Genomic DNA, 26828 nt, shown 5'->3' with positions numbered 1-26828 from the left:
TTCGTGCTGCTGGTGGTGGACAATTAGAACATTTGTAATTGCATTTCAAAAACTTAAAGATTTTGTGAGTATTTTGCTATTTATCCCATTTTTGTAGTATGTTTTTATCAATACATATGGACTTCTAAAATCAGGTCATTCTTTTTTAAACATCCTGTATAATACATTAATAAATTGTGAATATTATAATTAAGTCTATTATTATTCTGATCTTTTGACAGGCATTCAGTGTCGTATTTCATCAAGCTATTGCCAGAGCGCCTAAGTCAGATGATGTTGTACAACGTGTCAATATTCTAATCGACTGTATCACATACTCAGTTTTTATATATACTACTCGTGGACTGTTTGAAGCTGACAAACTTATATTTATTGCGCAAATGTCCTTTCAGGTTTGTTGTTGATATCTATTTCAAATTTCGTAAAATTTTCTCATAGATTTAAGCTACTAGAGTTACAACACTCCTTCAAATTATATATGAAATGTACCCTGTACACGAATGAACTTATATGTTGATAGATGAAGTAATAATCGAGACCTACAATAATACTTTAGAAGCGAGAACAAACGTTTATATAGTAGAGCGCGCAGATACAAATGCAGAATACTTATTTGCCAAATATCCATTTGTACGATTAATTTCATTAAATAATCTTCCGATGAAACTAATTTTTGTTTAAATTGAGTGTGTAATTTCAACTTATATTTTTCTATACATGATGATTCTTGAAGATAAATCTTTTGGAGACCTAAAAGCTAAAATAATCTGGTATTTGTTCAAAATAGAATTGTGCCACGATTTGCGCTCGAAATTTTTAAAAGTAGAATAAAGCTATTGTAGATGTATTTCCTCTTACATTCAAAGATGTTTGCAAATAAGGATAGGTTTAAAGAAAACGATGTAGTAACCGAAAAGAAAGTTCGTAGCATTGAATTGATATAACATAAGTAAATGTAAGTGTTATGAGAATACGTTTCATATTTCCATAATAATAATAATAATAATAATAATAATAATAATAATAATAATAATAATAATAATAATAATAATAATAATAGAGAGCTTTTATAATGTAATAGTTTGAACGTTTAAGTCAGGGAATGAAAGCCTTAAAGTCATACATACATACGCTTTGGATGTCATATTTTGTGCTGTGTGGCTAAGGATCTTTCTTTTTCTATTATATAATAGTTAATTTTTATATAGTAAAATCACAGTCATTGGAAACATGTGAATTCTAGGTTATGCTGTATATCCGCATCTCACAAAGCTTTAATACTGAAAAGCAACATTAAACTACTCGTAACTACTCTACTGAGTTAGACCCAGATTCCAGGACTACATTGTAATGTTAGACATTACCCTTGATAGTACGTATGTGGCATATGATATCTTTATTCATCCAATTTTGTACATAATCGGGCAGAGACCAGAACATAGAAATTGTCATTAATATTAAGATATTTGAGTAGTATATATTTGAGCGGTTTTACATAGTCAAATTAAATATTCATTAACATTTAAAAAAAAAAATGGTATGGTTTCAATTACCCTCAAGTAAGTAAGGCACTTTTCTCAGTACAAGTGTGATTTGATACATTGTATATATATAATGTTTATCCTATATCAGGGTATTCACAACCACAATCAATTATTTTTTACGTTTTTATTTTTTACACAGTAGATTTTATGAACATTAATTATTTTTTATACAGTAGATTTTATGAAGAAAACATCTAGAGTATGATGTCATTGCTTAATACTTTGACGCCTTTCTGCTCAAAAACACAAAACGCGCTTTGTTGTGTGTTATGGTATAATAAAGGACTAACTATTCCCAAAATTTCAGATTTTTCTATCCGGCCCATTGCAGATATTGCACACTGAAATATGCTACATTGGCATAATTCCCCAACTTTACGAATTTTTTAAGGCCTTTGGGAGCAGCTACAAGTCTGTAAATTTTTGTGTATTAACTTATGACCCCGGATTACATGCACTCACAAATTGAGACCTCTACGTAAGTTGTTTCCTCTTTCCAAACATGTTTTCAATGTCCAAAAAAGATTTTATGAACAAAACACCTAGTAGAATATGACGTCATTACTTAATACTTTGACCCCCTTATGCTCAAAAACACTAAACGCGCTTTGTTGTGTGTTATGGTATACGAAAGGACTAGCTATTCCCAAAATTTCAGAATTTTCTATCCAGGCCCATTGGAGATATTGGACAGTGAAATATGCTAAATTGGCATAATTCCCCAACTTTACGATTTTTTTCAGGCCTTTGGGAGCAGCTACAGGTTTGTAAATTTTTGTATATTAACTTATGTCCCCGGACTACATGCACAAACAAATTGAGACCTCTACGTCAGTTGTTTCCTCTTCCCAAACATGTTTACAATGTCCAAAAATGTTGCTAGTGCAGACTCTCATTTCACCCCCTTCAAGTGGTTTTAGGCAAAAATGTTAAGAGATCAAAGTTCTACCTTTGCACGAGCTGGAGACGTCCAGCAAATTTCAATTTGTTTGGACAAACACATGCTGCGATATTCAAAACAACGTGAATGCCTAAAATCTGAAAAACGCAAAATGGCGCCAGCCCCTGTGTCAAAATGGGATGCTGTAAAAAATAATTAATTGTGGTTTTGAAGTACCCTGATATAGGATAAACATTCACGAAAAAATTAGATTTTTTGGAGATGGTCGAGCGGCACATGCTTGATCACTTAGAATGGATTGACTCTAGTGCGTTCCATGAATAATAATAAGACCCCTGAAGAAACCAAGACAGATAGAAAAACGAAACCTTTTGTAACCTTCAAGGGACATAAAAGACTACATTATGCTGATAAGGAGAATCCCCCAAGGGGGTAACTACAAAATTTTAAATAGCAACCCCCACCGTGTGGTACCTCGTTTGAAAGGTAATCACGTGTAGAGACCAGTTTTGAAACTACATGTCGCTAGCGTGTACTATCCAACATAGCGGCCATCCGTAAGTACGGTCAAAGTACGTTCCACGCATGTAGTCTATTTTGATGTGAGGAATCACCTGTTAAAGTGTGTCGGTATAGTTCATTAACACCCTGTATATATATATTGTTCGTGTGTCGTAATGAAGTATACAATTTACATAAATAAAAATACTTTCATTAATTTTAACATATATAATAATTTTACAAGAAGTTCTTGATAAAATGTTAAAAGTGGTCCGTATTAATTTCTTCTGTAAACGAAAAGCAGTAGCACTAAGACAGGAAGCTCCCTAGAAAATTATTCAGAAATTTAATAAAGACTGGAACTCAGCATAATGTAACGAAAGCAAAGTTTGTTTTGAAACAAAACCATGTAATCTGTAAATCACAAAACAAACACTGTTTTATTATTATTATTTAGATCAACAATATGTTCATCTCAAGTCATTCTGACGTTTATTGCAACTCCTAAAAGTTTCGTGAAGTGCTAGTAATCTACGGAAATCGGGTTTAATACAATACTTTTTACTATTTTAGATATATATGAGTAGTGAAAGTTGAGTACTTTAGTTAGTTTGCATTTATCATCAGCTGGTTCTGAGATATCCATTTTGTCAAACAGTCGACAGTGTATTTCAAATTGCTTTTGAAATCTACCATATTACTCTCTTTTACTAAAACATTCACATCATCAGTATGCAGTACAATATGTTGAGGATACATAAATTGAACACGATCGTTTATGTATAGTAAAAAAAGAAACTGACCTAAGAATTGGGCCTTGAGGAACACCAACGGAGATAGTAACGGCTTTCGGGGAAGATACCACTTCCATATTGTTTACGGTTTACGTATTTGAACTACATCTTTTCTGTTTGTCAACTATTTATGCACTGCACCTAATATGCCGTACTTCTGCAGTTTTTCGGTAGAAGAGAATGTAGTACAATGTTAAAAGCTTAGGAAAGTCGACAAACAAACTTTTTTTTTTTTTTTTTTTTTTTTGAAGAACATTAGAAATCTCTGTAATAAAGTTAAATAATGCAATACCGATTGATCTTGTTCTTAACTGTGTTGAGAAGTCGAGATCAGATTATGTTAGGATATAAAATTTTTCAAACGCAATAACATTATTGATTCAGAGATCTTCGAGAAAACAGATAGAATAGAAATAGGTCTATAGTTTTCTACATCATGAATATTTCCTTCTCTTGTACAAAGATATTACTTTCGCTATCTTTAATATTTCAGGAAATATACCTAATTCAAAATATTTACTTACAAATAGCAAACATGTTCCACTATGTACAGGACCTCACCTATACCTGCAGAATGAGAACTAGAAAGCATCATTGATACAGGCCACTAACTGTTCTTCACGAGATGTTTTCTCCTATACCAATATTCAATGTACCAGAATGTAAATAAGTATTAAGAAAATAATCATTAGAAACTCCATTAATGGCAGTAGGACCAGCGAAAGAATTATTCCAATAGTTTACTTGCAATATTTCACGCATTGTGTTACTCTTCGTGGATTTGTATTACATTCCATGTATCTTTCATTTTATTTTTATATCTTTATATTATATTGTCATTGTGAATTCTTTTGGCTGCTCGAATAGCATTCTGATATATTTTCTTCTGTATTTCTATATGGGCTCTAAATTTAGCTGGTAAATTTGTGGAAGTTTTCATATGTTCATTGTGATATATAACTTTTTGCTTACTAATTTATATTCCTCGCGTGACCCACGTTTTTATTAGAGCCTTTGCGTAACCAACGGGAAGGCTATGTTAAAATTATACAGAAAAGTATCAATAAAATAATTGAATTTGTCAGTAGGATATGTTGCTATGCATATACATATGTTACTATGATTAGGATATATTACCCTGTATTGGTTTTGCAAGGATTCATTGAAATAAAATATAGACTATATTTAGAACCAAGATGAACAAAGTAAGAGTTACCAATTTATAAGTAGTTTGACTAGCATATCCGAGAGTTCTCTTGTATATCTGTATTTAAAATTTTGACATTTTCCTTGTAATATATTGCCAAAATACAGAAGTGAAAATATTTCCGCAAGTAATTCTTCGAATGTTCAATGTCTAGATTTGAAGACAAAATTTTTCCAATTTTTTAAGTCCATGTTTCAGTGCTAAATGCAATTAAGAAAAGAAATTATAGTGTTATTCCATGAGGCTTTTGCATTTTTTTAGCATGTTTTAAATTATTCAACATTAAAGATAGTAAGACTAGTGTTCTTTCGTAGACATATGAAAACTTCTCATACTATAACAAGTAATATAAAAAGTCAATAGTTCGATTCTCATGTTGAAAGAAAAGCTGGTTCTACCCTTATTTATAGTAACATATTCACTCTTAAGCACTGATTCATTTCCTTGGAAGTAATTTGTAAAAAATCTTAAAGAGAACTAACTATTTTCATATATACATATATTATTATAGTGTATAAATCTTCGAAGTCGTAAGATAGTTTTAAATTTCTTACTTTCTATTCTTCCGAACAGATTCTTCTGACCGCAAAAGAGATCTCTCCGAAAGAATTAGATTTTCTCTTACGATTCCCTATTGTTCCAAATCAGAAAAGTCCCGTAGATTTCCTTTCTGACTTCTGCTGGGGTGGAGTGAAAAGCCTTGCAGATATGGATGAATACAGGTATATTTCGATTCTTCACTTGTATTAAATATTTTAATGTTTTCTCAAGAATGTTGACACATTTAGACTCACTTTATTGCAGACTTTTCTCAACAGCTTGCAATAAACCTTAATCTGTACATAAAAATCAATCTGATGTTTATTGAGATTATCCACTGTTTATTGAAATTACCGTTCTTCAATATTTCGACTCACCGTGAAAGCCTTTTTCAGGGAGTAAATATTCCAGAGAATATCAAGTTAAATTGGGAAAAGGAATGTTCAATTGGGTACAGCCGAGATGTGTAAAAATTGAAACTGTGTATTTAAAATTTCATTACAAGTGAAGATACCTGACAGGTAGTCATTGTCGAATATCACATTCTTTAAAATATTATCCCTATACTTAAGCAAGACTATAAAACAAAGCTAAATATTGAAGAAATAATTTCTATAAGCAGAAGCAAGATCTTTTTCTATCATTTTGTTAACTCATTGTGGTTATCGAAAACACGTTAAGGAATACTGGATTGTAATAATTACTATTCAATTCGGAAAAAATCCAAATTCGTTTCAGTCAAACAGATATATATATATATATATATGGTGGAATAACAATGTGGGAGGACAAAATATTCAACGGAAGAAAGTAACACAAATTCCAGATGGATATTATTATCGAAATTAAACTGGAAGTTTGCCAATGCAATGCGTAGTGAAAAACGAGTTCTACTTGAGACAACCGTCACATACGAGAACTGAACGCTACACATTAACTACCAAATATATATATATATTCACTCACCTCGCAGAATACTTCTTTCCGTACTTTAAATTACCTCCTGTGTTAACTCCTTTGGCAGCTTTTATAGACCTTTCACTGACTTGCTCCTCATTGACGCTCTCAGAACAAATTTGATTTGAATGCCGTCAACTACTACCTTGATCAAGGAAAGTATAAACACCGGGGAGTAATGATAGCCTAGTTTCAAGTCTAAATTTAATAAGAGACAATTCAAACTTTAGAAAGGAAATTTCTACTTCAACTGATTTCCAGTTATTCGACTTTCTCCTTTATAAACATGCTACCACTGAGCCACTATGCAAATGCCATATAAGAATTAATGCATGAAAAGCAAATGACCATTTACTAGAAGTTATAAGAAACGTTATTTTTAGGCATTTACAAGCTCCCTGAACAATATTTTTGTTCTCTCAGTTTGAGCATGTGACCACTGAGCCACTATGAAATTTCAAAAATAAGAAAAAAATATGGAAGGCTATATGCATTCAACAGGCCTCTATACAAACGATTTAACTATCCTTTACAAGCCTTCTGACTAGAACTTTAGATCTCAAAATTTCCAGCATGCTACCACTTGGCCACTAATGAAAAAGAAAATAAGAAAAATCAGTAAAATAACACTGAAGGCTACAGACGTTCAAAAGATCTCTAAAACCCGGGTTAACTCCAACTTCACAAGCCTTCTGAATGGGCCTTTTTACTCTTCCAAGAAATATGAGCATGCAACCACTGCACCATTATGAAAACTAATATATTGTTGTTAGACATGAGGCACCACTATGTCTCTTTACAAAGTGGATTTAAACTAGACTAACCAAAATGAACTCCACACTGTAAAACCTAGTTTAGACAATTGGAAAACGTCGTCACACACTAGTTTCCGAGATGAAATGATCCTCCAACCTCATCTCACTCATTCCTATTTAATGCTTTTCACTAACCGTCAGTACTGTCAAGACTATTGTCACACTGAGTATTCGACACATTCTTGTGGAATATCCAGAATATCAAAGGTCAATGTTAGTTTACGACTATCTGAAGATCTTAATCAGATTTTGGCCTATAATGCAGTCTTTAATTACCGTATTCACACTTTTATTCTTGGAATTTGATTAAATGACATGCTCTGAGGTATTCTCATTAGATTTATTGTGTTATATATTATTAATATTTCTCTATTAAACCATAACCATTCATTTATTCATTTCTGAATATTTGGATATTGTTTAAGAAGAGAAATTTAACTTTATTTTCGTAATTATATTGATTACTTTAATAATGATTTTTCCTGAAAGTCTTATTTGTTCTCCGCAAAACTTCTGATTCATAAGGTCATTTTTCTTTTTAAATAGAAATCTAGACCGTGATATCGAGGGCTCAGCTAAACGATGGAAGAATTTAATTGACTCAGAATGTCCTGAAAGAGAGAAGCTCCCTGGAGAATGGAAAAACAAGACAGCTCTTCAGCGTTTAACCATGATGCGAGCTTTCCGGCCAGATCGCATGACATATGCTGTACGGTAAGCAGATTTTATCTCCACAGTACTTATGATTAAAGAGATATTTTAACATTTACTGATTCATACATTTCAAACAACGAAAGAGAAAATGAAATGAAATCTTTAAGTTTTGCGTCCCACGGTTATGCCGACTAGACTAAAGGAGGTGGTAATGATGAGAAATGAATGAAATAGTGGAATGAAAAAGTGGGAGAACCCCTAGAAAACCCATACACACAGTGTTTGTCCACCACGAAGTTCACTTGCTGCAAGCTAGAATCGAACAACGGACCCCATGCACCAGAGGTGAACGCTCTACCACTGAGCCACCGCGGATTCCAACAACGAAAGAGGTCTCACATGGAATGTACTTGAACCTGAACCCACAAAGTAGGAGTGATGTAACTTATATATTTCCTGAAAGCTTGGGTCAAGATAAGATCAAAACCGGTTACCAAAATTGGGGAGGTCTCAAGCATTCTGCTTGAGGGCAGCACGTTACTCATTTTTATTAACACCTTTAAGCGTGTCTTAAAGTCCGTTGCAACCCCGAAAACTCTGAAGCGGTGGGACAAATATGAAAACAGAAAAACATGTCTTTCATCATTTCAAAAGTATAACGTATCAAAGTAAAATAAATTGTCCCAGGCTCCCAGATGGGGTCCAACTCAAAATTTTTAAATGGAAAGGGGGTACCTTGCAAATCGTATGAAAGTTGGTGTTAAATAAAAGAAGATAAATCAATTCGCGACTCTCTACGATAAGCTTGTGCAAAATAGCGGTGGGTCAAAATATCAACACAATCTTTATTGCGAAGTCTATGGCCATCTGAAATGGTGGAATAAGTGTAGAAACAAAAACACGGATATGGACAATATATTAATATTATTGTTATATAGATTGTAGAATTGGTTTAGCTTATATCTATTTTCACAAGTTGTTGAACACTGGAGCATTGTATTTGTTTTAAATATTGTATCGAAATTATGTACTGACGAATTCTATACCATTTTGTACAAATGAACATGTAGCGTGATCCAGAGAATGATTAATAAATCTAATCTAATCTAATCTAATCTAATCTAGTCATTATTTCAAAAGTATATTGATTCAAAGTGAAAAAAATGTTCCAGGGTCCCACACGGGGTCCAACTCAAAATGTTGAAATGGAAAGGGGTTCAAGTTGAGTATCGTATGAAAGCTTATGTCAAGTGAAAGAAGAGAAAACAAGTCTTAACTCTTGATGAAAAAGTCTGTTGCCACTCCTATTAATCGGAAGCGGTGAGACAGGTGCAAAAACAAAACAAAACCTAGAATGTATCAAAGGAAATGACTCGTGCCATATTGCAATGCTTATCGACAGTCGAGATTTGTCCAATGTCCAATTCTGTATCATTTAACACGAGCTTTCACATGATGTGCTTATTTACCCCCTTTGGCACTTGAAACTTTTGAGTTGGACCCCGTCTGGGATACTGCAGTTGAAACTGGGATATTTATTTATTTCTTTGATACATTCTAGTTTTTGTTTTGTTTTGTTTTGTTTTTACATCCGTCTCACCGTTTCAGATTAGTAGGAGTGACAATAGACTTTTTCATCAAGATTCGAGACTTGTTTCCTCTTCTTTCACTTAACATAAGCTTTCATACGATACTCAATTTGAACCCCTTTCTATTTCAACATTTTGAGTTTGACCCCGTCTGGAATCCTGCGAGGGACCCTGGAACATTTTTTTTTTTTACTTTGAACCATTATACTTTCGAAATAATGACATATTGGTGTTTTTGTTTCTACACCTATTCCACCGTTTCAGACACATACGAGTGGCCATAGACTTTTCAATGAAGATTGTGTTGATATTTTGACCCACCGCTATTTTACACAAGCTTATCGTAGAGAGTCGCGAATTGATTTATCTTCTTTTATTTAACATCAGCTTTCATACGATGTGCAAGTTGATCCCCCTTTCCATTTAAAAATTTTGAGTTGGACCCTGTCTGGGACCCTGAGACAATTAATTTTACTTTGATACGTTATACTTTTGAAATGATGAAAGACATGTTTTTCTGTTTTCATATCTGTCTCACCGTTTCAGATTTATCGGAGTTGCAACGGACTTTAAGACACGCTTAAAGGTGTTAATAAAAATGAGTAACATGCTGCCCTCAAGCGAAATGCTTGAGATCCCTCCAATTTTGGTAACCGGTTTTGATCTTACCTTGACCCAAGCTTTCAAGAAATATATAAGTTACATCACTCCCACTTTGTGGGTTCAGGTTCAAATACATCCCGTGTCAGACCTTTAGGAAGAAATGTTAAAATAGTATGAGCCTTAACAATATTATTCAATTTTGGGGGTTTGGTTTTATGGTTTCAGTGATCAAATTGTTATTGCTTTAATTATTGCTTATTGCTTTATTGGTTTCATTAATGAAGTTGAAATAGTGTGTATATAAGGCTTTTGTTTTCGTTCTTTACTTGTTTTGTTTATTGTTGTTATTATTATTAATTTTACTCGATGTTCTTGTTATTTATTTTGATTTTTATTAATTTAGCTTTCTCAGGACCAATGTTAACCTCCGTGAAAACAACACTATCTATATGAACACTAATTATAACGTACCCAAAAATTAGTGCTGACGATACCGCACAGAAAGAAAATTAATGGCCTTACGACAAAGCCAATATTCTGCATTCTTTGCGAGTAATCCACTTTTCACTCTTGGCCAGTATCCCACTGCAAATAATGCAGCATTGATTTTGGAAAGTATGCCAAAAACTTAGTGCTACATTAGTGCTGATGATAGCCCAGAAAGAAAATTAGTGCTCTTACTAGAAAATTAGTGATCTTATTCCCCATTCTCTGTAGGTATTTTACTTTCCATTATCCAGTATTCCACTAATATTTCATCACTATATTCCACCAGTATTCCAGTAATACTCCAGTACTAATTTTGTAAAGTATGCCACTTTCTGGTAAGAGCACTAATTTTCTTTCTATGCGGAATCGTCAGCAGTAAATTTTGGCGTATGTGTGATAAGTGCTCGTTTGTGTGACTTTGTCTTCACGGAGATCTAATGTTTTAATATTTATCTTTGGTAATAGCTTATTTTGTTCTATTCTATACTCTACATCTAATTTCTTTTTTTAGTATTTAAATTTTTCACTTATTATTTCGTAAGTTTTTTTATTTTATTTGCGACAGTTTATTTTATTTTATTTTCGTAAGTTTTTATGTGTTGGCTATTGAATAGTTGGTTGCATTGGAGTTTAGCGTCTTTTCAGCATCAAAGGTTTATGGGACGTTATTAATCTACAGCTTAATATGGGATAGGAACCATTTGAGCTCCCACCAGAAACCAAACCCGGGTCTTCCACGTCATTGAATACTACTGTTATAAACACAAGCAAAAAAATTTTTTTTCAGGGTATTTGTAGAAGAAAAGCTCGGTGCCAAATATGTAGAAGCTACGAGACTGGAGTTTTCAAAGTCATGGGAAGAGTCTGGTCCAGCTACTCCCATGTTCTTTATTCTATCTCCGGGAGTCGATCCTTTGAAGGTAAGTACTTTTATTTAAGTTAAGCATACAGGCACAATAAAGAATACAAGTTGGAAGGCTTTAGTTTGCTTGAAAGCTTAAAGCATATGTATACTTATGGGTGTATTAGTGTACACAATAAAAAAAGAAACCGCTAAGGGAAGAGAACATAACTAATATACTAATTCTTGTATTATACAATTTTTTGAAGTGGCAAGAAAGCTTTCTTCTCTTATCATGTAGTCAGAAAATTTAAATATTTACGTATGCGGCTTCCCTCAAGAGCCTCCACTAGTAGAACATTGCCCTGAAAATTTCACAGAAAAATATTGGGAATGTTAACAGTAGCTTCGTGATATAGGGTAAAATATTTCATATTTGAACAATCATTAGCCGCAAAGAAAATTATCTTGATTTGTCGTGTTGTTGTCACAGTCATCATTGCTTTTAATATTGTGGAAACGTGTTTAATGTATTATTTTCATCCATACTATATATGCTGTAATGGAATATTTGTCGCAATTATTATAGTTTTCTATCCATGTGTATAATTAAAGTGTGTGATTAGTAGATAGAGATAGTAAAAAGTTTGGATGTATGAACATTCTATGAAAAATGTTAAAACATACACACTAACAATATATGAATATATGAAATATGTATGTATGATCGAACCCTAGCTACGGGGGTCAAGCGGGAACGTCGCCCCAGGCGCTGTTAGCAAGAGGGCATCGGACGAGCAAGGAAAAAAGAAAAGTGTTGGAAAGGAGTAAACGGTTCAGTGTCCCGTAGAAGTATTGGCGCCCTACTAAATCAATATTGTGGTTGGTTTCCAAAAAAATAGGTTTGATAAAAATTTTGTGGCCCGCTCAGCTTGCAACCCACCCGGTTCAATAAGAGCAACAACAAGTTTTTAATATGATTTATTAACGACGATGTGATATTTAAGCTGCTGAGTAATGACTTATAGTGTACGCAGAAGCATTTTCAAAATTTAAAAAAACTGTCAAAGTATGAAATACATGTGTGACTTTGGTTGAGTTTCGTTGGTTAATCACGATCCACGGATCTACCCAAATGAATTAGTCACGATGGTGAGAATGAAGGTATGAAAATGCGAGGAGTTTAGAGACACACACAAGCTGTTGTTTGCGCGGGAAAATTTTAAATTAAGATAAACAAGAGGATAATAACATTTTCGAACTTGAAGCAATTGTAGAATAGGGGCTTAAGGGGCACAACTTAACAAAATGAATTTCTTCTTTTTCAGGTTGATTACTATTTAAAAAAAAAATCCGTTGATACTTGAAATGCTTCCAATCTGAAGGAATTTATTGGAATCATTTCTCCATCAACTACTTGTATTGTTAGTTTGTTATGTACTCGTACCTAGTTGTGTAATTCTTTACCTAACTACATACATACAAAACATACATACAGATTATAACATATACATTGTTAATTAATAATAAATAACCTTAAATTCAGAACTTTCATTCATTAAGAAATTAAGTAATTGAAGTAATTTCAAAAATGTAGTAGCCAAGTTATATTTGGATTTTTAAATACAAACATTACGGTAAATATATTCTTCCGCTCCATTGATCAATGTTGAGTAATTCGCGAAGAAGACTCCGTCTGAATTTCCGTTACATTTCACTTTTTTTCATAAAATAATCGAAATTAAAATGTTGTTTGTGTAGTCACGTACAGAATAAAGTTTCAAATGTTTACAATTATTACTGGAAATTAATGCTGTCACCCATTTCGAACATTTTAAAAGCATTTCCATAACTGTTCTCCAAGTGGATCTGTTTATCGACCAAAGGTAGTTTCGTCAAGTTCAACAAAAAGTCCGAAATAATCCTCTTGAAAACAGCTCTTATTTGTAAGACTGTACATAATAGTCGCTTTTGGGTGTTGCAATCATGCGTCCAAGTAGCTTGATAAAAATTCAGGGTAGCATAACAACAAAAGCTGCCTCTCTTATATGTAAAAAAAAAAGAAAGAAAGAAAAAGAAAAGAAAAGAAAGAAAAAAGAAAAACTTGGTGAGATGAGTGTAGGGGGCACCGAATTCTACTTCCCCCCGGACGCCGAAATCTCTAGCAACGGCTCAGAGTATATGTATGTATGTATGTATGTATAAGGCAAGTCAAAAATTATCTACACTTTTCATTCTACGGTTCATTTACATGAAGCTACGAATATATTATGCACATCATTTTTCTACGTAATCTCCCTCCTTATCAATGTACTTGGCCCAACGGTCAACGAGCTTACGTATTCCTTCCAAATAAAAGGTTTTCGGTTGGTCGTGAAGCCACTTTTGCACCGCATTTTGCACGCCTAAATGTGAGGCAAATCGGCGACCACGCAAAGCATCCTTGAGTGGCCAAAACAAGTGAAAGTCAGATGGAGCTAGGTTTGGGCTGTTGGGAGAGTGTTCCAATAACTCAAACTTCAGCTTGTTGATGGTTTCAAAAGTGTGATGAGCCGTGTGTGGACGTGCATTGTCATGCAACAACAAAACTTTCTTCCGACAACAAACCTCTGCGTTTGTTGCAATTTGCCGGCGTCAGGTTCTTTTCCAACATTTCACTATAACTCACACTGTTGGTCGCCTTTCCCTTTTCCATGAACTTTGCCATTATGAGCCCCTGTGAATCCCAAAACTCAGTTAACATAACCTTTCCTGCGGATGGCTCAGTCTTGAATTTTTTTTCTTCGTCGGAGATTCAGGGTGTTTCCACTGCATACTATGGTGCTTTGATTCTGGCACATAGTGATGAACCCATGTTTCATCGTCGGTGACTATTCTGCTTAAAAATGCATCACTTTCGTTGTTGAAGCAAGTGATTAAGCGTTGACAGACCCTAACACAAGCGAGCTTGTGTTCTGCAATGAGCTTTCTTGGTACCCACCGTGTGCACTTTATGAAAACTGAGCTCGTCGTGGATGATTTGATGGGCAGAGCCATGATCGATGTTCAATTCAGCCGCTACATCATCGATAGTGATTCGCCTATTCGCCAGAACCATCTCTCGAGCTTGCTGAATGTTGTCATCTGTAGTGGAGATTGATGACCTTCCTGCACCCTCTTCATGCGTTACACTTATTCGACCACTTTTAAACTTCTCGAACCACAAAAACACAGTTGTTCGTGATAGTGCACTTCTTCCATATTGCGATGATACTCTGCGATGAATGTCTGACCCTTTGACACCCTCCGACCAGAGGAATCGGATCACTGCTCGTTGATCCTCTTTGGTGCAAACTTCTAATGAAGCAGCCATGATATATTTGCAACAGAAGGGAAAAATGAGGAATTAAGATCACACTTTTACAGTATTACCACACCAGTATAACAATAAAATATGCGAGGACAGAAGACAAATTGCACAATGTAAGAAAAGTTTCGTCAAAAGTGTAAATAATTTTTAACTCGCCCTCGTGTACAGGGTGACTGGTAATTCGATGCATTCCTTCCAAGGAGATATTCTACAAGTGCTTTGGAACATTTTCACCCATGTGAACGGAGCGTCGCAAAACAATAGTTTCTATGTAATTTGCACATGTGTGATTTCTTTGAAATTTGCCGGCTAAGGAGAGATACGCGACAAACTTTCATCCTGACCCACTTCCACATATCGTAGAGATATGAAATTTTACATGTGTAATCCTGCATGCCTATGTAGTTCATGTGGTAACGTACAGCTCGTAACTCTGCACCGTTGCTGTGTTATAGGTCCAAACATGAAGTAAGGTGTAGTGGTCCAAAATCCATGACTACATCCCAGAAAGCAGCGTGGCAACATCGTAGAAGTACTTGTCCCTAGGAAATGACTGCATGGTTGGGAATATGCTGATAAAAGGTGTCCGTCTTCTGGAAAACAACGCACCCGTTTACCGCTCGAATGTTGGCCAAACAGTTGCACGGCCCTGGGTATGAAATCCGTCATAGTTCGCGTTTCCTCTTGACCGCACAACTTCTTCATTCCATTTCTTCCCAAGTTCTGCGATGTTGCCACGCTGCTTTCTGAGGTGCAGTAATGGGTTTTGGACTACTACACCTTACTTCACGTTCGTACCTATAACACAGCAACCGTGTAGAGTTTCAAGCTGTACATTACCCCATTAACTACATAGATATGGAAGATTGCACATGTAAAATTTCATTGCTCTACGATATGCAGAAGTGGGTCAGGGTGAAAGTTTCTCGCACACCTCTCGTTAGCCAACAAATTTTAAGGAAATCACACATGTGCAATTACTCAGGAACTATTGATTTGCGACCTCCGGTTCATATGGGTGAAAATGTTCCAAAGTACTTGTAGAATATCCCCTTGCAAGGAATGCATCGAATTACCAGTCACCCTGTATACTGCAAAACTCATGGAATACCGACCTCCCACCTAATATCTGATCGGGCCTCCCCTGGCTCTGCGGAGCGCAGCGATAAAAAGTGAAACTGGCTGTAAATCCCTTATATACTGCCGGAGGCAGTTGACAGCACACTGTCTGCAGAGGGGAGCCAATTGCGTCCTGTTCGTGGGTCAAGGATCCAATACACGGAGTCTTAGTTCAGTGACACTCAAGATATACTCGATTGAGTTCATATCAGGGCTGCGGGGTGGCCAGTTCAGTCGTTAAACTTTCCCTGCATTTACGGACGACATTGGAGCGATGTACCAGCGCGTTGTCCTTTTCAATTACTGCAAAGCCATCTGAGTGTTAAAAGGCCCCAAATGGGTTGATATAGTTCCTGAGAAGCTATCGTTACCGCAAACCAATCAACGTGCCTTTTAGAACAATAGGGAGACCATTCCATGCCAGAAAACGCCCCTCATATAATGACTTTTACCCCACCGCCCTGGACAACGTCCTCTTGGTATGCGGGATCCATCGTTTCATGGTTCTGCGCCACACACGGTACCTTCCATCATCATGGTACAGATGATAGTAACTCGTCGGACCATATAACGTAATGAACTGTTGCAATGTCAATCTGCAGGGATTGGTAGCAAAGGCACGTCGGAGTGTCCGTGAAGTGTATGGCGAGGAGTCTCATACCCGAGGCCACGCATGTTCCGACGGCTTGTCCAGTGGGAATTGTTTCTAGCGCGACCACTTTTGAATTGGGCCGTGATTTATTACACTGTTACTCTCCTGTCTCTCTTGACCAATTGCCCCAGGTGTCACCGGTCTGAGAGTCTTTGAAGGCGGCCGGACTATCGATATGGTGTTTGTTCTGGCTTCTGACGCCTTCATCCACCCATTTTCGGTGCATTCTGTTCACAACTGCACTTGACGAAGCTGAATTCCTGCACCAACTCCGAAGTCAAATGTCCTATGAGTCAGGCACCCACCACTGTGTCACGTTCGAATTACGTTAATTTACGATGACGTATTTCACATGAACCACCGAAATAGCCACTTCCCCAACGTCTCACACACAACCGCAGTCGTCGCGGAGTCCTACAGGATGTGTGGAACACACATGGCGTCCTTACGCGAATCAGTGACCTGTTATTCCTGAATTTTGGATATTGAGTATATATATTCATTCCGCATTGTTGTGAATGTGAAAGAGGTTGACGTTACCGACTTTTATCGTTGCCTTTCCACTGAAATGCTTACATTAAGAGGAAAGGGGTTCAAATATTTTCCATAAACCACATATTATAGTGCGAGTAACGAGCATTTCAGCTAGTAGCTCCATATACGAGTATATATACCAACAAATGTCCCTATGCGTTACTACCGTAGCCAAAGTTTTCCGTCCTTTCGATTGCATCTTTCGTATAGGATTCATCTCGCACAAAATTCAAACCTCCCGTATCGGCATCTTAGACAAGTACCCCCCCCCCCCTTCCTCGTCCGTTCTAGGTCTAACATCTAAAAACGCTAAAATGTGTTTAACTATTTTAAATGAAAAGTCCAAGCCCAAGTTTTGGATCGCTGTTGCTCAGTGCTGTGGATGGCTGTACAATGTTTACCTCTACTGGGTGGGGTCTTGGTTCGATCCCAGCTCGCGCCAAACAGGCTTTGTGATGAACAAACACTGTATGCGTGATTTTTGGGGGGATTCTCGCGTGCCTTCCCACTTTCTCCATTTTACTATTTCATTCATATAATCATTTCCGGACGTAAAACTGAAAGATTTCATTTCATTTTGAAGTTAAAGTCTCGCACAAAATTCGAACATATCGTATTAAAATCTCCCGAAACCACCTCCACCCTTTCTCTTCCAATTGGCGAAACGAAACGGTCTTTAGTAACTGCATTGTCACATTTATTCGTGCGATTGGATTGGTTTACGTGCTTTGAGGGAATTGTTTTCTAGAATTTTCTTGTTATCATTTCTGTTACGTAGACCCCTATTTAAATTATTCAGTTATTTTTTTTTTTTTTCGTATTTTATATTTTGCTATTTATTCCTTTCGCGACCTCTGTTTTAACGTTTGTTATTTCTTTTGGTTTTATTCTCATAATTATGCTTGAAGAAGTATATTGTGAATTCTTATGTGCAATTTGTGTCGGTTTTTGGTCTTACCGTGACCGGGGCAAATAGCCTAGCTGCTGAAATCTCCATTCACCTGTAGCTAAGCAATCATTCAATTTTAATATTTCTATCTGCATTAATAGTAACAAGTAATTCTTCATTTGTAGGATGTGGAAGCTTGGGGGAAGAAAATTGGCTTTACTTTCAACAAAGGAAATTTCCATAATGTGTCCCTGGGACAGGGACAGGAAATCGTTGCTGAAAATGCCTTAGATATAGCGGCAGAGAAAGGACATTGGGTTATCTTACAGGTATTAACACTACATTATTTATAAATATATTGAGAACTCCCTAAGTATTAATTTAGCATTCTTACCGTATCTACTAATACAAATAAAAAAGTATTTCTTTTCAAACTGTATAAAAGTTTTGCCTGAAGAGCATAATAAATGTTTAAATGAACACAATGTAAAAAATAAGATGATATTATAATCTTAAAGTATAAGAGACGATGATTGTGTGCATATTCAAAATGTATCCAAAAGTAACAAACCGATTTGGGTAATATGCCATTAAAATATATAAGGAGTGGTCAGCTAAAGACCGGAAAGAATCTCATTCCGTAGCGGTTTGCATCAACGCACCGCAAAATCTGCTCTTCCTTTGCGAAGAAAGCTTGAACAAGACTCTTGTTCAAGACCATTCAAAACTATTTGATGAAAAAGACATCAGCACTGACGTCATTTTTGTCTTGAATTCAATAGTTTCATTCAAGATATTTCGTTTCGGTCCTACAATTCAAGAGTATTCAATAGCCAATAATGCTGCTTGTAGACGATCCAAGAAAGCTTGAACAAGACCATTCAATACCTCAAATTTACACGTTCAAAGGAGTATTGTTCGAGACAAGTGAAAGAAAGGGAACACGAAATTACGGTGTTTATTTCATGTTCCCTTTCTTTCACTTGATTTACGTTAATGAGGGTGTAACTATCACCTCCTCTAAAAGGAAATTTTAAGTATCTAAAATCAAGCAAATGGTCTCAAGAACTTAAAATTAATGTTTTTCTTACACCACTTTATTTCTATGTTCAGCATTCGGTGTTATTCATTTTTTTCACTTTTCAGCACTGGGGGCCCCCGGGGTTGGGGGCACCTAACGATTGCCAGGTAGCGATTGGCAGGTAACGATTGCCTGGCCAGTCCGTGCCTGATGATCAGCACAATTATATCATAGTCTAATTTGATTCAAATTTCACTATGGACGTCTTGCCTATTCATTTTCTCTCTCGCCCCTGCTGAAACAAGTGGACACAATACAGAATCTGGGAATTTGGCTACATACTGATACTTTTCGCACTAGCCCTGTTCCTAGCCATTATGCAGAAGTAAATAATTTACTTTTAGCAGTCACGTAGCTAGAATTTCGTAAAGGGAAGAGGCGTGACATGAAATACTATGATCATCACACCAGGGGCTCGATCATTCTAAACTATTTTACTGGCAATACATTTGGTTCGTTTAGCCAGGATTTCGTAATGGGAGAGGGGGCGTGACATGAAATATTGCGGTTATCACATCAGCAACTCGATCAATCTAAATTATTTTACTGGCAACATATATTCGTTTCTTAGGACAATAAAATGAGATTATGTTAGTAGTTTAATAGCAAACTATGAAGAAATTTCGAATAAAAGCAAAAAAAAAAAAAAAAAAAAAAAAAAGGTATTGAAAAAGATTTTACAATATTTACGTTCCTTCCTTTGTTCACTCAAATATAACAATTTTCCTTTCATTATGGCCTCAACTATTATAAAAAGTGTTTTAATATATCTGGGTTCCTTTCTCTGTTGAATCAAAATATTAACAGAACTTTCTTTCCACATAACTTTTTTGTTATCATTATTCCGTCAACTACTGTCTGTTCCAAATGACAGTTTAAAGGAGCAGTAGAAAGCTGTTTCTGAAATAACTGCATGTTTGATTACTGCAGAGAAGCGATGACGAAAATTTATGATTTAAAAATGTCCACACTGTTACAGACGGCATGTATGTTTTCGAAAGCGTGAAATTTCCCTGACTAGCAGCAGAAATTTTGAGAGTTCCATAACTTTTCTAGAAATTTCAAATTATCTGACTTTTCCAGGATATCCCACTCATTCGCTACCATGTATTGCAAGTAGGACCTAATATAAATCTCCTCATAAGAAAGAGTAACCAAAAACTTGCTGAAGCTTTTTATTTTAAACGTTGATTCTTCTTTTTCTCATTTCTTTTTTTCATCCTTCCTTAATTTTTTATTTCTGGTTTCGAAGGGAGGGTCCGCACCCCTCCCCTTGGTTACGTGCCTGCTGTTAGTCTATCATCGTGAGAGACTTCTCAGACACTGTGTTGTATATCTGACCACCCCTGCAACTAAACACCATTCAATTAACCAAGAATTCCAACAAGAGTTCGGAGCATAACTAGGATAGTACCTGACTTTTATACGATGTATGCATAACCTAATTAAATTTGCCTTGACCATGTTCTTTAGCTTTCGCAACGTCATATATACATACTTCTCTGCAACGACTCACAAAGCGTTACTCTAGGTCTATAAAATGTCTTTATCAAATGCGCCCAGGTGCAAGACATTCTTCTGTAATATCATCAGTTATAACAACAAGGCTGTGTCGTCGTTGTCTGCTGTGTAACGGCACATGTTGGCAAATGAGAAAACGAGCATCCTGATTCAGAAGCCAAGAACGCTGCATTGGCAGATGTTGCTTGAGCACTCTCTTCGGTCCTCTGATCTTGATAGCTATTTCCTTGCGGATGCACTCTCAGTGGCAAGCGGATTAGAACCAGCCCAACGAAAATAAGCTTCTCCCAGTTAGTTAAACCCCTTTTTGAACAGTTGGCAGACGTCGTCGCGTATTAGTCGCCGAGATTAAGTGATTCTGATACTCTTGCATAGTAGACACAACTGTCACAAAGTCTTATTTAGTATCGTGAAGAGTGCATTGTTTCACTGACTATTCTGCACATTTTTGTACTCAGATCTCAAAGAATGTTTAGGATTACCATAGATCCTAACAAGGTTTGGGGGGATATGTGACCTTAAGTGACCGTATTCTCACATTTATTCTTTGATTGAATTAGAAAAAAAGCCTTTCTATTTCAAGTGTGCCCCTTGTGGCGCTGCTGTCGATGTGTGTTTTCCCGTACCTCCCTCGAAAGAAGAGGGACAAGTTGCTATGACCGAGATCTGTCAATAGTTAGGTGAGGAAGCGATAACTGATTGGGTGAGGAAGCGTTGCCACAATGAATTATTTCACGGACTTCGCTATGCTTTGTCTTGTTACCCATTGTAAGTAGGGTTTTTCTAGGTTTGTGCTTTGTCTTGTACCCATTCTAGAGATTTTACTCGCCAACACCAAGCGACTGAATGACAAATTGGCAACCCAGCTGAGGTTATTCACTTCTTTTCCCTAAGCAAAGGGAGGATTTCCACAATCAGAGGGTATCGGGATGGGGCCGAAGTATGTTTCGCACATTTTCCAAGGGCACACCTGAAATAGACAGGCTCTAGTTAACGTGCTCTGAGGTATTTTCTTTTTCAGAGTTTTCCTGTTATTAGTTATTATTTATTGTTATTTATTTCTCTAGGCTTTTCTCGACCTTTGTCTTAATTTTTATCATTTTAGATTTGTTATAATTGATTTACACTTTTTAAGAATTGTTATTGTAAATTTTTAATGTGCAACTTATAGTAATCATTAGCCTTATCGTGAAAAGAGCAAATAGCCTCGCTGCTGACGTTCCCATTAAACTGGAACCAATCAATCAACTGTATTAAGGAAAATTCTACACATGAAGTGAGTGTATTTATGGTTAACAAGGTTCAGAACGTAACTTTTTTTGGTAAATAAATCGATGTATGAGAATAAACCCATGTTTCTCAAATTCAATTCAATAATTTGTCATCTAATGGATTATTCCTCTTCACTATAATATTAAAATTACTATTGAGAGCAATTGATTGATGGTATAATAAAAATTTTACTAATTTCAAGACTTTAATTTTACTATGCTCTTGAGTTGAGAAAAACTTATTCAAACTTATATTATACTTGTGTTTAGAATGTGCATTTGGTCCAAAAATGGCTTGCATCACTGGAAAAAAAGCTAGAACAACATAGCGAAGGTTCTCATCCAGCTTTCCGCGTTTACATCAGTGCCGAACCTGCGCCATCTCCTGAAGGCCATATAATTCCACAGGTATGATTTTAGCTTTACAAGATATATGTTCTAATCCTATTATGAAATTTTAAGTCTATTTCAATTTTAGATAGTGATTATAATCTTTTTTAATAAAATTGAGTAAGCAAGCTGCGTTACGCAAATAGAGCTAACTATTTTTAAAATTGTTTCACTCATTCCTGATTATTGGCAAAATGCAAACTAGTACCGAATTTATGTTTCATAAACGGAAGCAGTTGCAATAAGTTGCTTAGTATTTGTGTTGAAGCACCATTCTGTCCCCTTCATACTCCACCTGCGTTGAGTTTGCACTCAACTGTTCTGACCACTGGCATGATGTCATTTCAGAACATGTGTTACCGTGTTATGTCAGAGAATGGCTGGTTTGAAATTGGAATAAGGAATTAACATTTAGTTAGTAGTGTCATTTCAGATTTTGACAGAAGGAGAGGGAGGGCAAGATTGCCCACTGACGTAAGAGTTTCATGTTTTTAGTAGTATATTAATGTACAATTTATCAAAAAAAAAGTACATGTTTCTCAAACTCAGGGCTGGAAATTGCCCACTTGTCCGCCCCCCAAATGACACTCCTGCTTCAAGTTTCTTGTAAAACTTGAAAGGTCACCAACTGAAACATTTCGAAGCATAAATGATATTTGTATGTTTCGAGTAAAAATCTTTCAATGGCATAAACCTTTTTCAGAAGGGAGGGGAAATTTTGAAGGCAACTATCGTTCAGGCAGATTGCGGTCTTCAGTTACTGAAGCGAGGTGATCAGAAGAGACCGAAGATTGAGTGTGCGTGCCTAACGTATCTAGTAAACTTGGAAGGGAATCTGTTCGTTGGACTATCACCATGTGTGTCATCGTTATCTGCTGGGTGCTTGTACACTCATGTCCAAAATTATTGTCGCATGTGTATAAATGTGTTGTTGTAGGAATATAACTTGATAACGAATTCGCCCTCTATTTCTTATAATGTTAGTATATGTATAATCGGCAAAGAAATGTATGTGGAAAATTTCATGTCAAAAGAGCAGTGAATAAAAATAATAAAACGAAAATAAAACTTTCTTGTCCATTTAGCAACCTTTTGTTTTACTCATTCTAATTTTCGGATTTATAATTCTTTTCCTATGAAATTTACCGCAAAAGTACACTTCTCGATTATACACATAGTATCAGTATTAAAAGTAACCTGCAAAATCATTATCAAGTTATATTCTTACAAGGAGACAGTTATAGATATGCGACAATCATTTTGGACATGAGTGTACATGGCAACATTCGTAAAACAAGTACCGACATAGCAACCAAAACATGTTGCGTTGGCAGATTTACTCTTGATCACTGTCTTCCGTGCCCCGATCTCCGTAGCTACCTAGGGTATTTTGCTCATTAGATGCGCTCCTGTTGGCAAGACGATTGGACAAGACTAATGAGAATTATCTTAATTGTATAGCCCTATACTTATTTTTGACAGCTGGTAGACCTTATTATATATATATACTTGTCACCAAGATGAAGCGATCCTGACGGGTTTGCGTATCGGATCAACTTATCTCACACATCCCTATTTCGTGCGTGACATCAACCCTCCTATTTATTGTGGAAACTGCATTGTTTCGCCGAGTGTTCGGCACATTTTTGTACAATGCTAAGAATTCTCAGATTTATTTACGAGAACGTTTAGGAGTTACTAATAATCTTAGTCAAATTTTGACGATAGCACAGTTTCTAGTGAGTGAATTCTCGGTTTCATTCCTGAAATTGAAATAGTCATAGTTTTCTGGTGCTTTTCTATACACTTTTAATTTCTATGATAATTATATATTTTGGTTTATTACTTTTTCATCCTTTTCTTGTGCTTCCTTTTAGAAATAAAACGTTTTTATTTTTGTGAGAAGTTCTTTAATGAGTAGTATGCTTTTGCAATCGGCATTTCTCGCAGGTGGTTCCTTATATCCCCGTTAAACTTTCCAAACAATCAAAAATCAATATAATACTTCTCTTCGAAAGAATAAAAGTTTTGTTTTCCTGTGACTGAACATAAAAATATAACTTTTAACGTAGGAATTAATATGTTGTTGCAAATAGTTACGTATATTGATAGTACAATTTATCTTTTTCTTTAAAAGAAAATTATCATTGTTTTATTCTATTGATATTATTATTAATATTATAATGAGTTGGAATTAAAATTTACAACGAAATCGTAATTGATTATACATGCAAAAAAATTTTACTGGCTTAATGCTAACAAAGTTGATAAATTTTATTGAATGAAATGTTTTTTAATACTAAAAGCTTTATCATTTTGAATAATCTGCGTTTAATATAAGAATATTGTCGACGCACCTTGCGTATTCTTGGTATATACAGTATACTATGGAATGTAGTTGGGCAACTTGATCTATGACTTCTAGGAGACGTATGTTTTGACAAAGACTCTAGCTGCTTTTAAGGTATCCAAATATTTAGCCTGACAAATGTAAATACCAAGAATACGCAGAAGATTATTGGAATTATATTTCACTTATAAGATCTCGCAAACCCTTAGTTCCAAAATTTAACTTCTATAGTATACATATTAGAGAATAAGTAGGCACTGACTAGATACACATGTTCGTAAGATACGCACATTGTCTGTTTATTTTGCAAAGATTTTGAAAAAAATATTTTGGTAAATGATAAGAATGTTCCTATATACCCGCATATTCTATTATTAACAAAGTTTTATATTTTCAACTAGGGAATTCTAGAATCATCTATCAAGATAACAAACGAACCACCAACAGGAATGTTTGCAAATATTCACACTGCGTTGAACAATTTCAATCAAGAAACTTTAGAAATGTGCTCTAAGGAAGCTGAATTTAAAGCTATATTATTTGTACTCTGTTACTTTCATGCTGTGATAGCTGAGAGGCGAAAATTCGGTCCCCAAGGGTGGAATCGAGTTTATCCCTTTAATGTTGGTAAGTTATATTTTGTATGTAGATATTATGAAGTCCAGTTTTCATTTTGTTCAAATGTAATTTAAAGATTTAAGTTTAAGTAAATCACCATTTTGTTTTGATATATGTAGGGTAATTCAAGAGAATTTTCAGTCAACTAAAGAACATTAAGAACTTTAACCAAACTACACGAAAATGGAACTTTTTTGGCTTAGGTTTCAACAAATTTCTTGAGTTGTGTGGGCGAAGTAAGGATGGACACCATAGATGGTAGAATGCCTCTTTATCGCATTGCCTTTTCATTCTTTTTGGTCTTTTCTTGCAGGTGTCAGGAGAGAAATTAAAAATTGTCAGTTTGTCTGACTTCGTGTAATCTGTAAGGATAAGTTCCGTTTTACATAGTTTTTATAGTCTCATACACTGGTAAATTATGATCATGCGTCTTCATTATTTCTTCAAATTACTATAACAGGTTGATTCTGGAAGTAGGAAAATAATTTTTCAGCTTAAAGCTTTGATTTTCCCACAGTAGCAACCATGTTAATACTACTTGCTAAGACTCGACAATGACGCGAAAATACCTCCACAAATATCTTAATACATAGATAATATTGTACGATGTGAGAGCATCTTCAGATAATCAGTAAACGTTTTGTCAAATATTAAATTCTTATCAACACTTGTATATTTTGTTAAATGCAGTAAAACATGTTAACTTTGCCACGTCTACACGTTGACTAGTCGTTTTCATACAAAGTTGGTCTGATGGATTTGTTAAGATATGAACGTCTTTTGTCTTCGCCATGTTTTGCAGGAGATTTATAACAAATGACGATTAAGCTCGTGTTTCAAAGTTCAAAAAGAAAGAAATAGATAACAACACGGTTGCTAGTCAACACCCACTTTTATCATGTTAAATGTAGGGTGGAACCGCCTATGGTCGATCTAGGTTAGTAGTCGACCGCTTGGGTAAGGTAAGTTCGTAAGATCAAAACTATACATTGGTGATTTACAATGCATGACTTAGTAAAAACTTTAGACACTGCCTAATGTCCCTGCAAACGTGTATTGAATGATTCGTTACGGTTCGACTGGATCGTGCCAGTTAGTGAGACTATAGTAGGAGGCTGAAGAATTAAAGAAGAATCAAAATGTTTCATAATCCTGACGAGATGTAGTGAAAATGTAATTATGGAAATAAGGTCATATTTATTCAAACTTAATGGTACAAGAAGCTTGTATGTTATTAGTGGTTTAGTATAATATTCGAAAATAATTATATTTGTCAATTTTGAGGCAAACAATGGGGTGGTCGACCACTCTGTTCTTGCAAATGACCATTTTTCTAAAGTCGACCAGGGTGATAAGAGAGTGGTATGAAATGTATTTGTATAACTTTGAACAGACCTATGAAATTTGCAAAACTCCAGTAACAGAGAGAGTACCTTGCGATGTCTAAAAATTGCTATTACGTGTCAAATTATGACAGTGCAGGCTCTGTATGCACTATTCAAACTTGGCTTTCATTTCTCTGATTTTAGATGCTAAAGAATGTGCGGTATTAATACCTTACAGAATATTGATCCACTATTCAACTTCCTAAGAGTGAGAAAGAAAGCTATCCGTACTAT

The 26828-nt window shown here is 35.4% G+C and overlaps 1 protein-coding gene across 1 annotated transcript in view; it reads left to right on the top strand.

The window, feature by feature from the left end:
* Positions 1–26828, top strand: part of LOC145694826 (dynein beta chain, ciliary-like) — a 614922-nt gene that overhangs the window by 560883 nt on the left and 27211 nt on the right. The window contains exons 63-69 of the mRNA XM_081771484.1: positions 222–392; positions 5521–5669; positions 7806–7973; positions 11382–11514; positions 18164–18307; positions 22122–22259; positions 24993–25218. Of these exons, the coding sequence (XP_081627610.1) occupies positions 222–392; positions 5521–5669; positions 7806–7973; positions 11382–11514; positions 18164–18307; positions 22122–22259; positions 24993–25218 (1129 nt within the window). The remainder of the gene's footprint in view (positions 1–221; positions 393–5520; positions 5670–7805; positions 7974–11381; positions 11515–18163; positions 18308–22121; positions 22260–24992; positions 25219–26828) is intronic.

This window comes from Thermobia domestica, chromosome 9 (genome assembly GCF_964235325.1).
Source record: "Thermobia domestica chromosome 9, izTheDome1.hap1.1, whole genome shotgun sequence".
NCBI lineage: Eukaryota > Metazoa > Arthropoda > Insecta > Zygentoma > Lepismatidae > Thermobia > Thermobia domestica.
The sequence above is the reverse complement of the archived record's forward strand: the minus strand, read 5'-3'. Positions and strand labels throughout refer to the sequence as shown.